We start from the raw sequence: 16,188 nt of genomic DNA, 5'->3' as shown, positions 1-16,188 counted from the left end.
TTCAGGTGACACCTTCTGACCAGCAACCCAAGGAATAACGTCCATATGAAGAGCTAAATGTCATAAATTACCATCATTAAAACAATGAGAATCACTAGCTGACTACATGTTCCATTCTGAACACCGTTAACACCCATTAGAAATTTCATGACTCAAACAAGTTCATTGTAGCTCTATTAACAGTGCCAGAAACAGCCAGCCCACCCAGTGTGTTCAAACCTTGTATACATCCAGCAGAACAACTCTTGTTCAATGCTCTGTAACCCCATTTAAATCCATCAGGTCCAGCCTAGTTAGTTCAATGCCATTCTAGCCCAATTCTTATCTACCAGAAACACCGTGGCCCTGCCCAGTCCATTTTAGCCCCATTAAGACCAGCCTGGCCCTGCCCAGTACATTCAGACACCATAAACAGCCATCCAGGCCAGCCACCTCCTACCGTTCTACCCCCAATGCACTTTAATCAGAACGATCCTTAAATAGGGCTGCCACCTAGCCTGATCAGTATTTTAATGTCCTGGCCAACACAGAAATGAAAAAAAAAAATCTTAAACTGGTATTTTTGAACTCTTATTAGTGCATGCTTAAAATGACAAACATGAGTACAAACATCTTTAACATGTGTTTAGGAGCTGCCTTACAGATTAGAGACTGGCAACTAAGGTAAACAAAAGCAGAAAAACAGTTTTTCTAATGAACAGGGAAGATTTTATATTAAGCCCTGTCTACCATGCTCAAGCCTTTGCTAAATCTTAAAATAAGAACAAATACAGGATTATGTTCTGGGAAAGGGAGGCAGCAATACTGGCCTATCCCAGTTTACTTTTACCCCATTCACAGCCCTATTTAATCCATCTGTGCCAAGTGTCATATGTGCTTCTGCAGTGACTCACTGCTAGGCTGGGCCAGGGTGTTTTCATGCAACCGAGCTGGACTGGGGGTGATCGGGTGGTGCTCTGGAGTGCTGCAGTATTGAATATGGAGAAACCTGACCTAGCGTGTCCTGTCTGGCTTCAAACCGAACGGTGCTCCCTGTTACTGCAGCTCCCGTTTCAGGCCAGAAGGAGAGTCTATCTCTGCTGATTGTATTAACTGTGGGAGGCAGAAGCCATAGCTGCCAAGTTTTCAGACAGCTTAAGAGTGACATGCCTATGGTTTTATTGTGCACATGAGTGTCATTCTGTTTGTAAATGTGTGACACTTTGAGACTTTATCATGAGTAAATCAAATCAATGACCAGTATTTGGGTGCCGCTCAGTGCGTATTTTTGTGTTTGCATCCAGATTTATCACACAACAATATATATACACCAAATACAAGTCTGATATATTGGTTTTACCAGTGCTTGTTAGATATATATACCAAATAAGTAATACCAGTGATTTTGTTGTGAATACTTAGAAGTGAAAATGTTTTGTCTCAGCAAGTATTCGGCCTTGAACTAAACATTACTAAAGTCTTTAGAAGACCTATTATCCTGCAGAGGGTTCCAATAACTCCTGTTCTCCACTTCATACCACTATGTTCTGCAGTCTCTTACTCTCTTAGCCACTTCTGTCCTTTTTCTCTCAACATCTTTCTGAAATCCTCCACTTGAATATCTCACACGTAATCTTGTTCCTGTTTATCCTCTTTTCAATCTGCTTTTCAGCGTGCATTTTCTCATTGTTTCTCCTCATCACACCCTCCAGCCCTCACCTGTAAACACACCATTCTTATTTTTTAGGTCGAGCGTGCAAGCGCTTTGACCTGTTGTAAGTATTGTGGGCTTTTAACCACTCCCACCTCATGCCCATCACTTTCACACATTTTTGGGCTGCCTTTCAAAAATCCCTTGATTGAATTGGTAATCGATTTATGTTTGTCTCGCTTTGGGGCGGTTTTGTTACTGCCTTGCGGACTAACCCTGTTACATGGATAATTGCAGGATTGCTGATATACTTCAGCGTTGGTGAACAATTTTTTTTCTCTTTTCTCTCCCCTTCATGCTCCATGGCAGCCATAGCCCTCACAACACTAACAGTGCAAACTCTACCAGCGGTATTGGAGCACTGGTCACATTGTTCAGACGGTTACCTAGATTAATTTCTTTTTTTTCATTATTTTTTTTAACTCTTTTTATTAAATTACACAAATGCTCAGTATACAAAGCATTAGCATCATTATGTGGATACCAATTTGCATCTAGAGGAAAAAGGTACAATATTTCAATCTGACATATCAGCAAGACAGCGCATCTACTGTTCAACATTCAGGCTAATTTCGATCATGTATCTATCAGAAACCAGATCCCTAACCAACACTCTTTTTAGTATGACTTTGCCCCATGCTGTGTGCCAATTCATAAGTCTCTATAATTGTGCCAGTGGGACCAGATTTTATCGTATTTCTTAGGGTTGCCCCTGCCTTTATAAATCTACCATTCGGCTAGTTGACACTAGTCTGTGTTCTGTTTCCAGTCACGTATCGATGAGGGTCCACTTGCTCCCCATACTTTGGGTATATCTCTTTTGGCCACTCCCGCTGCCCATCTCAACCATTTTTGTTGGTGTCTGGGACAGATTTCCTCTTCCATTATATTTAGGATTAGCCAACTGGCTTCTAGCAGCACCGCCAGGCCCATTACTGGGGTCTTCACCGTTACTACTTGGGACCAGAAACTTTGAATTATTGGGCAACTCCACAAAGTGTGAAAGAAAGTCCCCACTCGGCCACAACCCCTGCTGCACAGATTAGAGTCACTAGAGCTCATGTGGTGTAAGAGGGATTTGGAGTAGTATGGCTTAACTTGCTCAATTGGCCGATAGTCCAGAGTGGGGTTGCATTCGTCAGTTTGCCTTCCCATCCTAATAATTTTGTTGCCTCTCTCCATGCTCGGACTGTGGCTAATGTATGGGGCGGAAGACCAGCCTTTCTTTCCATAGTATATAGGATTGCAGGGTATTACAGTCTCCCATTTCTTCTCTATCTATTCTGTACTCTGGTTCTCCACTGTTGGAAAACACCCAGTCACATTCAGGGGCCAATTGGGACGCCCAGTAGTATGCTTGGATATCCGGGATCGCCAATCCCCCTTCAAAGACTCCTCTCCGAAGCTTGTTAAGGGCTATGCGTGAGCTACCCCCATCCCACAGGAGGATACCCAGTTCACTGTTGATTTTGTCAAAAAAATCTTTTGCCACTTGATTTGGAGTATTGTGGAGGACATACAATAGTCGAGGGAGGGTTATCATTTAACATAGGGTAGCGCAACCCATTAGAGATATCAGAAGTGTCAGCCTGTGTGTGACATCATCACAAAGACGATCTAATTGTGGGCGGAGGTTTTCCTTAAGGAAGGCTTTCAGGCTCCTTGTGATATATATTCCCAGATATGTAAACCTGTGTGTGGTCAAGGGAATCTAACAGTAGGTCGGTAAGATTTGTTTACCTTCTGTTAACGAGAAGGCCCGGGATTTGTCCCAGTTTATTTGGTACTCCCAATACTTCCCAAATGTGTGTAGGACGTGTAATATTCTATCCATTGAGCAATTTGGCTTTGTGACATATAAAAGAAAATCATCCGCGTATACCGAGATCTCTACTTCCCAGCTGTCCCCCTCTCGGATTCCCCAAATGAGGGGGACCTGTTGTATCTAGGCAGCCAGTGGTTCCATCACTAAGGCAAGTAAGAGAGAGACAGTGGGCAGCCCTGTCTCGTGCCTCTGTGAGAAGAGCAAAGGAGCACGAGATCTCCTCATTTGCTCTAACCCTGGCCCTTGGTTCTCGATGTAGCAACTGGACCCACTCGCAGAACTGGGGGCCGAATCCCAATCTAGTGAGGACTGCAAAGAGGAATTTCCGCTCTATACTATCAAAGGCCATTTTTGCATCTAACGATAGCACCATGGCTTTGTGTGTGTTAAGGGCCATTGTTGTGTGAAGAATCCCATATAATCTTCTGAGATGAAGTTTGGTGCTCCTATGCGGCATAAAGCCCTACTGATCAGGGTGTACCAAGCTTGTTATTGGTAACTGGAGCCTTTAACTTAGGATTATCACCAGTACTTTAGCTTCAAAGTTAATTGGTGATATGGGCCGGTAGGAGCTACAAGCTGTTCGAGTTTTGCCCTTTTTGTGTATTACCACAAGCGTGGCCTCTCCCTGGTCCAGTGGAAGGGATCCCACCCTCCTGGCCTCTTGGAACATGGCCAGCATGTACGGGACCACTTTATTGGTGACTCATTGGTATTACTCTGCTGGTAGGCCATTAGGGCCCGTCGCCTTGCCCGATTGTAATCCCTTAATGGCCTGTGTACCTCCTCAGCAGTCAAGCCTTGATCTAGTGCTGCTCTATCATCCTCCGAGCGAACCTGGAGGTGAAGGTCTTGCAGGAGCTCTGCACAACCCTCCTCTGTGTGGGTAGTCCTGTAGGCGTATATCTGTTCATAATAAGAGGCAAATGCCTCTGCTATTTCTTGTTCCAAGGTAAACTTTGTTTCCCCCCTCATCCTGAATTTCTGCCAGCCACTTGAGACCCTTCCCTCTTTTCTCTAACCACAGTATCAATTTGCTGGTCTTATCTCACACATCATAGAGTCGTCTTTGTACTGACACTACTTGTTTTCTAGCTGTGTTTTCTGCCAAGTATTTGAGCACTTGCTGTTTGAGCCGAAGCTGGTGACGTTGGTCTGGGATCAGCTCTTTCCCCGTTGTAGTTGTTTCCCAGTCCGTGATCTCCCACTCTCCAGTCTCTCATATCTGATTTGTCTCTTTTTGTTTACTCCCTCAGTTACTTTTTGTGTGTTACCTCTCATTACCACCTATTAAGGCTTCCCAGAGGGTGCCAGCCACGTCTACTCACCCTAACGTTTCCAGAAAATTGTTTCTGCCCCTCTCTAATTTTCTCTTGGAGTTTACTATATTTGAGGTGCCATGTAGCTATCATAGGAGGTAGAGTTGTGACTTTCGTGGATCCAGTTAGTGTGACTACTGCTCAGGAATGATCTGAGACTCCACACGCTAGGTGTCTCACACTGTGTAATCTTCCAGTGTCTCCCATGTGTGTAAATAGATAATCCAGTTGAGAAAAGGTGCTGTGTGATGTCGATAATTATGTAAACTATCAGGCCAGGGGGTTGTATGGTTTCTCCACCGGTCTATCAGTCCCCAGAAGTCTGAGAACGTTCTCAAGGGACTTGTGGAAGTGAAGATCTTAGCACTAGTCAGCCTGTCTTGTTCTGGGTCTGTGGTGTCGTTCATGTCTCCCCTAGTAGTAAGGTGCCCAGTGGCATTTCCAACAGCACTGTTCAAAGAGCTGGAATAGTATTGTGATGGAACTTAGGTGGCACGTGTACCGAACAAATATTTATTATCTGACCATTCCAAATGCTAGTCTGTGTCGCAAAGCAACCCAGGGGGTCGGCCCATATGCAACCTGGAATGAAATGGCGTGGATGTTTTAAGTAGGATCCCTACTCCCCATGAGTTAGAGATAAAACTTGCATGTGCAAGTAAGGAATATCCCATTTGGTTTAGTGTCCTATGCTTATTACCTTTCAAGTGAGTTTCCTGCATTAGGATGATATATGGAGCATGGCTTTTTTTGAAATAGCATGACTAAGGTATGTTTAATCTAATTGCTGAGGCAATTGACATTCCATGTCTTGGCCGTCAGCTGCGCGCAGCTAGTTGTCTCCATAGAGGGAATGTCTGTGTGATGAGCCCTGCAAGCTGATATAACAATGGAGCACGGTCTTCCGCCCACTCTCTCCCTCAGTTCCCTCCCCTCCATATAGCAAAGCAGATCTGAGCAAAAAAACTGTAAAATACACAATAAACATTTCCCAGTACATCTCCCCCACTCTGCAACCCTGTGTAGTAGGCTTAGAACTGTCTACCCCCTAACTTGCAGAGCACCTGTCGCCCAATTTCTAACTTAAACTGTGCTAAGGATTGGCTAGCTCTGCCTTTAGTAACCAGGGTGTAATTACTATGGTATGAACCCCTTTGATGTGGCAATTAATTTGTAAGGTATTTCCCTCATGGGAGATTAATAATGACACAGCATCTGGTAGGAAATGCAATCCCTCTGTTTTGTGTGGGTATCGTTCCATCTGGTCTATACTGAGCCTCTCCCTTCCCGGCAATCATATCATGTCTTATTATTGGTACACGATCCTCTTGGGTGGCTCTCAATCTCTTTCTGTGTCCGCATCGTCGTTGCGCTCCACTTATTGTGTAGAGGAATCGTCTAACCCCCGGGCGCCATGGTCGCTCCACATCATCCCTCAGCAGGAGGATTGGCCGGTTTTCCGCCTGCCCTCCAACCAGTCCCAAGCCTCCTCAGGCACGGTGAAGAACCAGGATTTGCCCCCTGTTGTTACCCACAGCTTTGCCAGAAAGAGCATCATGTATTTGATTTATTTTTTACTCAAGGCTTTTTTAACTTCAAAGCTGAACCTCAGCTTTTGAACCTGAAATGTGAAGTTGGGAAAACAATTAATCTGGGCATTTTCGAAGAGTAGGTCCCCATGAGTACAGGCTGTCTGAGGGATGGCGTCTCGGTCTCTGTACTTGAGAATCCGGGCTATACTCGTTCTCGGGGGAGCCCCTGGTTTTGGTGGCGGGATAGGTGCCCCTGTGAGCCCTCTATACTGAGAAAAAGTTGGCTAGGTGCTTCGGTTGTAGTTTGTTGAGGATGAGGCCTTCAAGAAATAGATCCACACTGGGGCCTTCTGCTCCTTCCGATACACCAACCACTCTGATGGTATTCCTTTTCACCCTTTCCTGCTGGTCCTCAAGCCTGGCTTTCATGGCGATCTGTTGCTCGGTGAGAAGCTGAACATGTTCCTCTAGTCGTTTGGACGTAGACTGCAGGGCCTGATTATGTGTTTCAGCTGTGGTAACTTTCTCTGACATTTTTTGAAGGTCGGCCCTTAAGAGGGAGACATCTATTGTCACTGCATCTAGGTTAGGCTCTAAAGTATGTTTCAAGTCTGAGATGGCAGCCTTGATTGTGCTTAAGAAGGGTTCAGTTGCTCTATTGGCATCAGAAGCCAGAGTCACCGATGGGGGCCGCCACTTTATGTATCACATATTTGTCCATTTTATTGAGTTGTGCTTGGGCCTGACCTTTGGGTTTAACCATGTTCACTGAGAGGCCCCTGCACCCCAGGAGCAGAGACAGGGGGGCCCCCACTTGCCTCACAGGGCTTCTACTGTCCCCCCGCCCATGCTCATTACAAGGGGGGGATACGGTTCTTCAGGTTCAAACGGTGCACTGAAGGTAGTATGGAGGGAGCCCCTCAGTTTCACTCAGGCACCTGTTGGTGTGCACCCCCTATGTATTGCTCATCAAGCCAGTCCAGAGGATTTCAGCCAGCTGGGGGGGAAAGTTCACTGCTGTTCCCAGGCAGTGTCCCCTTGGGAAATCTGGCTTGTGCGGTCACCTTCTCGTGCCCAGAATGTAAGCTCCCCTCAGTCACCCGAGGAATGCCACATCAGCGTCCATTTTGAAGCCTCCCTCTCTGGCACATATAGCTCTTCAGCAGCCCGCTGAATCCCCGCCTATCTGCCCTGTTCTCTCCTGGGCCGATTGGGGGAAACAGCCCCAGGCTGATCATGCCGACCGAGCCCACTCCCCCACAGCCCGTACAGAAGGCCCCTCTGCTGGCCCATTCGCCTCACTGATCACTCATCTCCTTTTGCGCCGGGTGGAGAGTTATGGGTGTCTCCCCCCCCAACGTCATCCGGCATCGGCTGGGCCTGCCCTCTAGTGGTGGCTCCCATTTGATCCTGTGTTCGTCCATGCACGCGCCGTCTCCCGGTCTCAGCTGCAGCTGCCGCAGAGCACTCTGCAGCCCGCACAGTCTCTATCTCAGCGCAGGCAGGATGGCTGCCACCTTTCTTAGCCCTTGCAGTTATCCCAGGCTGTGGCACCAATTCTATGCATACAGATGCATTTGGATTAAGGCCGGATGGTAGTGTTTAGGATTTAGTTTCACAGAGCTTTGTTAATGTGTGGCCATCTTGGCGAGAGCCAAACCACGCCCTAGAGTAATTTATTTTGGCTCTCTACTTCACGCTCCATAGCTTTCCCCAAAACACTTATAATTGATAAATGCCTCACGAAAAAAGAAAAAAAAATCGTCAATGGCAGCTCTCCCAGGACAGTGGGAGAGCCGATACTACAATATTCACTGCACTCGGGAAAAGTCGCCCCATAATGCTTTGCAGGCATTCTTTTTCAAAATATTCTTGCACATAACTGTGGTGGTCCTAGGACAGTGGGACCACCACCAAAACGTTTAACATAACGCACTCTTTCTGTTTAGTTCATCTATGGGTCCCCACACTAGGTTAGTGGGGACCCCAAAATAAAAACCTCTTCCACCATTCAGTCCCTTTTAAGCTCTCTTATGGCTGGAAGCTTTTCTTTTATAGCTTGGAATAGATGTTGTTCTAAGGGTCTTAGTATTGCAATACACCTGCTAGGCCTGAAAATATATAAGGCACTACGCTCTCTCGGGGCCAAATGTATGATTGCACTGCATTACTTTGTAGCATTCTATTTTAATGTGGTTATGCTCTCCAGGGGCTAATTATGTTGTTACATGACTATGTTTCTTACAGATGATATTTTTATTGTGGTGTTCTCTAGGGGCTATTCTGAGCATTACAATCAACATACTACAATAATTGCTGCACTCAGTCGTCCCATAATGCTTTGCAGTGCATTCTTTTACAAAACATTTTGCTCATAACTCAGCCTGTGGTGGTCCTAGAACAATGGGACCACCTTCAAAATGTTCACCGAACCCTGATCTTTCTATCTGGATAATTATGGGTCCCCACACTAGGTTAGTGGTGACCCCAAAATAATAACCCCTCTCTCCACTTAGGCCCTCATTCCAACCCTGGCGGGCGGCAGTAGCCCGCCAGGCGGCCAAAATAGCGCTTCCCTCATTCCGACATTCCCGCTGGGCCGGCGGGCGCTAACCAAGTTAGCGCCGGCCAGCCCAGCGGGAATGGGGGCCGCAACACAGGAGCCGGCTCCGAATGGAGCCGGCGGTGTCGCGCTTTTCACTGTCTGCTAGGCAGACAGTGAAAAGCTTCATGGGGCCCTGTTAGGGGGCCCCTGCACTGCCCATGCCAGGGGCAGTGCAGGGGCCCCAGGACACCCCTTACCGCCAGCCTCTTCCTGGCAGTGAAAACCGCCAGAAACAGGCTGGCGGTAAGGGGGTCAGAATCCCCAGGGCAGCGCTGCTTGCAGCGCTGCCCTGGCGGATTCGCCCAGCCGGGGCAAAAACGGCAGGAAACCGCCGGCCCCGGTTTTCTGACCGCGGCTTTACCGCCGCGGTCAGAATGGGCTTGGAAGCACCGCCAGCCTGTTGGCGGTGCTTCCGTCATTCGCGGCCCTGGCGGTCTTGGACCACCAGGGTCAGAATGACCCCCTTAGTGTCTTTTTAACCTCTTTTTTGGCTGACACTTTTGTTTTACAGATGAAAGTAGTTTCTGTTTTAAGGGTCTTGTTTGTAATATCATTGCAGTATGCCTGCCAGCCATGAAAATGTGTAATGCACTACATTCTTTAGGGGCTAAATATATGGTAACTCGACCATGTTTCTTACAGATGCTATTGTCATTGTGGTATCCTCTAGGGGCTGTTCTGAGCATTACAATCTACTGCCAAACATTTATTTCTGATAAAGGTTTTTATTGGGTTTATATGATAATTGTATATGTTTTATTAATCTCTCCTTATTGCAATTATGACCATGATTCAGGCCAACTTAACATCTTTATTGCACTATGACTGTTTGAACACTCTTTATGTGTGGGTGACTCTTCTAGTATATATCTCTCATTACTCTTCAGTGGATGTCTTGTTTTGGGAATTGTGTTGCCAGCCAGCAAGTCTGATGGTGGAGTGGTGAAAGTGGTATTCTATTGGAATTAGCATGGCAGATTTAATTAGCATGCTAAATGGCAGCATTTTCATTTTGGCTGCAGATAGAGGAAGAAGGTCAATGGAAGTACTTAAGTTATATGCAAGGCCACTGGAATTATGTGGCAGGAAAGGACTATATTATGAGGCAGGGTTGACCAATTTATGTGGCAACAAAAGTCCAGTTATGAATTTACAATGCCAATAGCTCTAACTCCAGCAAATACTAGAGCCATTGCATTGCAAATGCTTGTTTATCATTATCACTGTCAATATTTTGATAACCATGTACCTCCTTCAGGCACTTTTAAATAAAATGGTAACTACAGTTGGCACATACCTGCCTATCGAATTGTGCGTTCATCAAAGAAGCGAAAGACTAGATGATCATGTAGTCTGAACTGCTTGTAAGATTCACTGACAGACACTGTGAGAAACTGGCACATTTTTCAACCTCAACTCTAAAGCTTTCAGTTGTGCCCAGTCTTGCGCAACCACCCACAACCCAAACTTACCCAGACACCTAGAGGTAACTCATTTTATATTATGCACTGTATAAAGAATCACAGCCATGAAATAAAACACAGAAACATGGTATCAGTGTTATGAAAAGTAAGCACTCGGTCTGCATCACTGACGTAGATTACCTAAGTGGTTTACAGTCACTGTTGAAAACTTCATCAGTGCTGCCCTGGCTAAATTTCTTCTGCAATCTAGGTGAACTGGCTGGCTTCGTTTGCCACACTGCTCTTCTTAGTAAGAGACGTCTGTGGGCCTAGAGTTAGTTACCATGGTAACTAGAATATTGCACTGATGCTGGTTTCACACAAGCAGCACTGAGATGAAAGTGCAACCCTGCCAAGTGTCACTCATCTAGCATAAACATTTGGGCAATACAGAGTAGATATATATGCGTAACATTCAATTATATAGTGGAGATGCGTTATATTAACCCTAGAATTGTGGCACTTGGCAGGACTGATAAGGGGCAGCTGGGTGGAATTTATTGGCTCTGATCAGTAAAAAACTGACCACAGGTGTGCTAAGTGCCAGTGAGTGTTACCCTTCTGGGTTGCAAATGGATATGGCACTACTGAGCCAAAGAGCTGAAATGGCAAGACAAACAAAACCGCCACCAAGACAGTGACTGCTCTCGGCTAGTGATACAGCATGGTCACACTGGGGGCAGGTGCCTTGCTGGAATTGGGAAAATAACATTAGACAAGGTGCTGCTCCGAATGAAAGACCAAAACACAATTCTGCTGGAAGGTCTGGATTGTTTGTATTCACCACTGAGAAGACCACATGGTACTCTTACTAGCCAGTCCGGGCGGCTCACTTCATTAAACTACCACAGTAACTGATGGTATCCTGGGCTGCGGCGTGGTGCCATGTATTTATATGTTCTCAGTGTTAGAATTAAAGTTTGATGTTTTAAAAGCATTCCTTCCCTCTTTCGAAGGGAAAGTGGTGCAGGTGTTCACAGACAACATTAGTGCCATGTGGTACTGCAACAAACAAGGCAGATTAAGGTGCTGGTCCCTTTGTCAGGAGGCTCTGCGCCTCTGGACATGGCTGGCACATCAAGGCATTACCATGGTGGTTCAACATCTGGTGGGCTTTCTGAATGTCAGAACAGACAAATTCAGCCACCTATGCATAGCCGATCATGAATGGCGTCAGGTCTCTTTCAGCAGTGGGGAGAGCCTTGGTTAGATCTGTTCGCCTCCACAGAGAACGTGCAATGTCAGCTGTGTTGCGTGTTGGAGATTCCAAGGCGGCACTCACTCAGCGACGCTTTTCATCTCCAGTAAAACTCCAGCCTCCTTTACGCCTTTATGCCTATACCACTTCTGTCCAGAGTTCTGAAGAAGATCAAGAACGACTGGGCCCAAGTAATCCTGGTGGCTCTGGACTGGGCACGGAGAGTATGGTATCCAGAGCTACTGAGCGTGGCCACAGATCCTCAAGTCAGACTGCCTCTTCGGGAGGATCTTCTGTTGAAGCAACAGGGGATGGCTCTCCACCTGAACCTGTCCAATCTTCGCCTTCATGCGTGGAGATTGAGCGGCAGCCATTGACAGCTTTTTACCTTCCACCCGAAGTCTCTGATGTTATCTTGGTAGTCAGGCGTTCCTCCACCAAAACGGTACACACCTGTTGTTGGCATAAATTTGTGGCATGGTGTACCAAAAAGTCGGCTGATCCCCCTCTCTGCTCCTCTCTCTTAGGTTCTCCTGTTTATCCTTTCTTTAGCCCAGCAGCGCTCTACTTTGGGCACCCTTAAGTTTACTTATTGGCTATCTCAGCTTTTCTTAGATTTCCTGACCAACTTTTCCTTTTTTAAATCTCCTATTGTTTTTTAGATTCCCCCATTTGTTTCCTCCTACTCGTTTATCATGCCTCAGTGGACCCACAGTCTTGTTCTTACTTGATGTGTGCTCCTCTTGAGCCGATGCACAACTGTCCCTTATGGCTCCTTACTTTGAAAACCTTTTTGTGTTGCCACCACCTCTGCTCGCAGAGTGAGTGAGCTTCAGGCCCTTTCTTCAAAACCCCTATTATTGTCTGTGCACCCTGACAAAGTGGTGTTGCGTACGAGAGCCTGATTCCTACCGCTGCTACCACAGTGTTAGCACGCAGAGTTTCTGTCCTGGATATCTGCCAGGCAGCAAAGTGGGCATACCTGCACATGTTTACAAAGTATTACTGGCTGGACAGTCAGGTCCGCAGAGATGGCTTCTTTGGTCATTCGGTCCTTGGTTCGCAGCCCACCATCAAGGATGCATTGCTTGGGTATCTGTTCTGATGTAAGGAATCTGCAACTAGAAGTCTCTATCAGATGAACAAGTTACTTACCTTTGGTAATGATTTATCTGGTAGAGACATATTCTAGTTGCAGATTCCTTACTGACCCACCCATCCTCCCTGCTTGTGAACTGATTGCTAGGGTGGGGATTCCCCACAAAGGGCTTTAGCTCTGGGGTACCATTTTCAGTGTTCTTCATGGCTCTGCACTTTGGCGTGGAAAGTCGTGAAAAGAAACTGACATCACCACGCAGAGGTGACATCTATGTACAACTGCCGACATCATCGCGGTGACCATGACGCCTGCGTAGTCGACCAACACCATCTGAAGACGTGTAAGGGTACTGCTCCAAGAAAAATCTCTGGATCCAGTCTGACGCCTGGGGGAAATTCTAAGGTAAGGAATCTGCAACTAGAATATGTCTCTATCAGATAAATTGTTACCAAAGGTAAGTAACTTGTTCTTTAATATGCCTTGCCTTTGTTCACATTTTAATTATTTCTGGACCACCTGCATGTGTTTAAGTTATCTGTGGGTGCAGGTTATAATCATCCTACAATGGTTTTTGAACCAGTCAGTTCTTTCTCCAGTTTCTTTGGCAGGTGGTACTGGTACTTGGAGGGTGGCTTTAATCAGCGCAGGCACCCTTTCTGAGAAAGGTACTCTTTCAGGGCGGTGCCCTGACACTCCTTTTATGGGTGGATTTGAGTAGTCATTTGGGTTGGAAGATTCTGATTGTTTCTATGCCTATCCATTTCATCTACTGACACTCAACATCAGTGCTGTCTAGGCTCACTTGCCCCTGAGGCACGGCCATCTAATGTGTCTGTATCATAAAGGATCCTGATGGGTATTTGTACTCTAGGCTTGGACTTGCTGTTCATTTTTTGGCAGTCAGGCGAACAGGGTATGACTGTGGAATCCAGATTGGTTTGACAGGGCAGGTGTCTTCTGGATCCTTTAGTCTCTTCTGAGACCAGATGTTGTCTCAGTCCCACTGCAAATGGGAAACAAACAGAGGTGATTTAGCAGTAGCCAGTTAGGCATGTGTGGCGACAAACTGGGTATGCAGTGGTAAATTGCATGTGCTATAGTCCTTCTTGCCAGTTTAGAAGGAAGTGGCTGAAGCAATAAGAGTATATAAGTAAATATGATGAGTTACCTTAAATGTGTTAGTTTGCCATATGTAAGCATCTTCTTTATCTACGAGCCACTGAAAAAGCATTAATTATGCACTGTAGATATTCCGAGTTAGATTGTTTCTTCATCCATACTCTTTGAAACTTTTAGGTATGGAGGTCAAAGTCTTATAATTTTGGAGCCATTTTCATTATTAGATATAAATGTAAGATTGTCCATAAACAAACCCTGTTACTTCCTGTTTCTTCATTTAACTTTGGTAGCCATTGATATTTAACTGTTTGTTCAGAGATTGTTTTGTTTAACATACTGACATGATTTACTAATCACGTTTGTATATGTTTTCCTTTTTTAGATGATGTTGAAATACAAAGACAAGAAGTGGTATCAATTCTGATACCCCGATTCCAAAATGCATCATTCATTTCATCCAGAAGAAAAAGTAGAAATCATCCATTTTCTCTTCATTTATTTTTGCTGGACTTTTTGGGGCGGGAAAGAGGGATTGGGAAAGAAATTTATCAAAGGATACGGTTGTTTCCTAGCACAAATCATACCCTTTTTTTTTTTTTTTACCTCAGTCACGTGGCTTTAACTGAGGTGCATTATATTACAACAATCAAACTTAAGTGTTTGCCTCACGGCTATTGGATATTATGACGCTTGGGAAGTGGAGAATGGAGCAAAGAGAACTCTGCTGTGGCCAAGGACAATGTTGCTGTAATGGTGAGGGATGAGCAAACTGCGCAGTGCTGGATCATTCCTATGTGAAAATTTCATATGCCAAAAGTTTCTGTGCTATTGTATCTGCTGCCGGTGTATTAACCTCTATTAACCTCCTATGGGAGGAGGCAATAAATCAGGTGTCCAAGAGCTGGATTAGCTAAAGTCATGGGCTGTCTGATTGGACTAGTGGCAGCTAACCTACTCTTAGCTATCCATGGAACTTACTAGAACTTGCCATCATTGAAAAAGTATGTTCGTTTTTTATCATCTCTTACAACAAAGAGACTAGACAATTAGGAACACCTACTGTACAGTAAATTGACAATGGATAATGCAGTGGTAGACCTGTGAAGAAAAAGACTATTCATGGACAGCTGATGTAGTATTCTGTATTCAGTCCATGCTCTCTAAAGTGCAAAAGACGAAGTGAAAACAAGTGCACAATATGACCGAACCACGTTGCATGCTGGGAGTTTGCATTTCTTTTGCAGATGTGCAGTGTGGAAACATTGTGGCGAGGGAATACTTCAATGTCTATCAACTGTGCTCTTATCAGTTCAGTAGATAAAGTTATTTTATTGTTTCCAGATATTAAAATATGTTGCAATTGACCACGGGTTCATTCATGCTGTGAGTTTTATAACTTGTTTTTAGAATGTTCCATTGAAGAAAATGGGATACACATATAGTTAAATGCTAATATATTAATAACTTGGATAAGGTTAACATCAACATTTGGTTATTTGCAACCAAGTGAATCACCTATATCTCGGTTCTAAACAAATGTAAATTTACAGAAAACACCTGAGCTGGGGAGTGGAAGCATGTTCCCGTGAACATTTACCTGTAGCATGTGCATTTTTGAGCACATATTAATTTTATTTCTTGAGTTGGCATGATAGAGAATGGAATATTCTTATAATTGTTTGAGAAGAAAGAAGCAAGTATTATTATAGCGAACTTTCAGTAGGGTGCAATGGAAATCAGAAACCAAAAAAAGGGCTATTATGCCTTTGTACCCACCCTTTAGTGACTGCATCTGCACAAGAAGAAAACCAAGTTCCAACCTTATAAATATTGAGGGATCCCTATTTTGGAAAGTCGTTGATTGCCTCTACCCATCTTGAATGGTTAGAAGACCTGAGCTAAAATGAGAATATTTTCTTTCTATCTCCACATTCAGTTATGCCTACCACGGCCTTCTAATTTCAAATTGGCAAACAAAGTAATCCTACTGTTCCTTTCTTGAAAGGTAGACTCATTGTAATATGTACTGGATGCTATATGTAATTTACTGTTTCAATTCAGGTACACGTCACAAAGCAAACGAATCTCGCCGGGAATGTCACACTTTCATTGACCTGCTTAATAAGTTCAACGCTCTTTTTCGTTTTGTTTACATCCAATGGAAAAGGTGCACTGCTGTGTAGAAAGTTTGCAGTAAATATGTATCTCATCTCTAGTATGTGGATGATTGGGTTCTTCTATTGTCTAATTAATTATTCATCGGTCTTTTATTTGTTGTATGTTTGACATCAAACAATATGGTTCTGTCTTTTGGGCGATTGTTGGATTGCCATTTTTT

The 16,188-nt window shown here is 44.8% G+C and overlaps 1 protein-coding gene across 2 annotated transcripts in view; it reads left to right on the top strand.

Moving 5' to 3' along the window:
- The window catches only part of STXBP5 (syntaxin binding protein 5), a 933,640-nt gene extending 918,426 nt beyond the window's left edge, over positions 1 to 15,214 (top strand). For both annotated transcript variants that reach the window (XM_069235194.1, XM_069235193.1), the window contains one exon: positions 14,233 to 15,214. In XM_069235194.1, the coding sequence (XP_069091295.1) occupies positions 14,233 to 14,274 (42 nt within the window). In that variant the 3' untranslated portion in view covers positions 14,275 to 15,214. The remainder of the gene's footprint in view (positions 1 to 14,232) is intronic.
- Positions 15,215 to 16,188: the final 974 nt, after the last annotated feature.

Source organism: Pleurodeles waltl, chromosome 5 (assembly GCF_031143425.1).
Source record: "Pleurodeles waltl isolate 20211129_DDA chromosome 5, aPleWal1.hap1.20221129, whole genome shotgun sequence".
Taxonomy (NCBI): Eukaryota; Metazoa; Chordata; class Amphibia; order Caudata; family Salamandridae; genus Pleurodeles; species Pleurodeles waltl.
The sequence above is the reverse complement of the archived record's forward strand: the minus strand, read 5'-3'. Positions and strand labels throughout refer to the sequence as shown.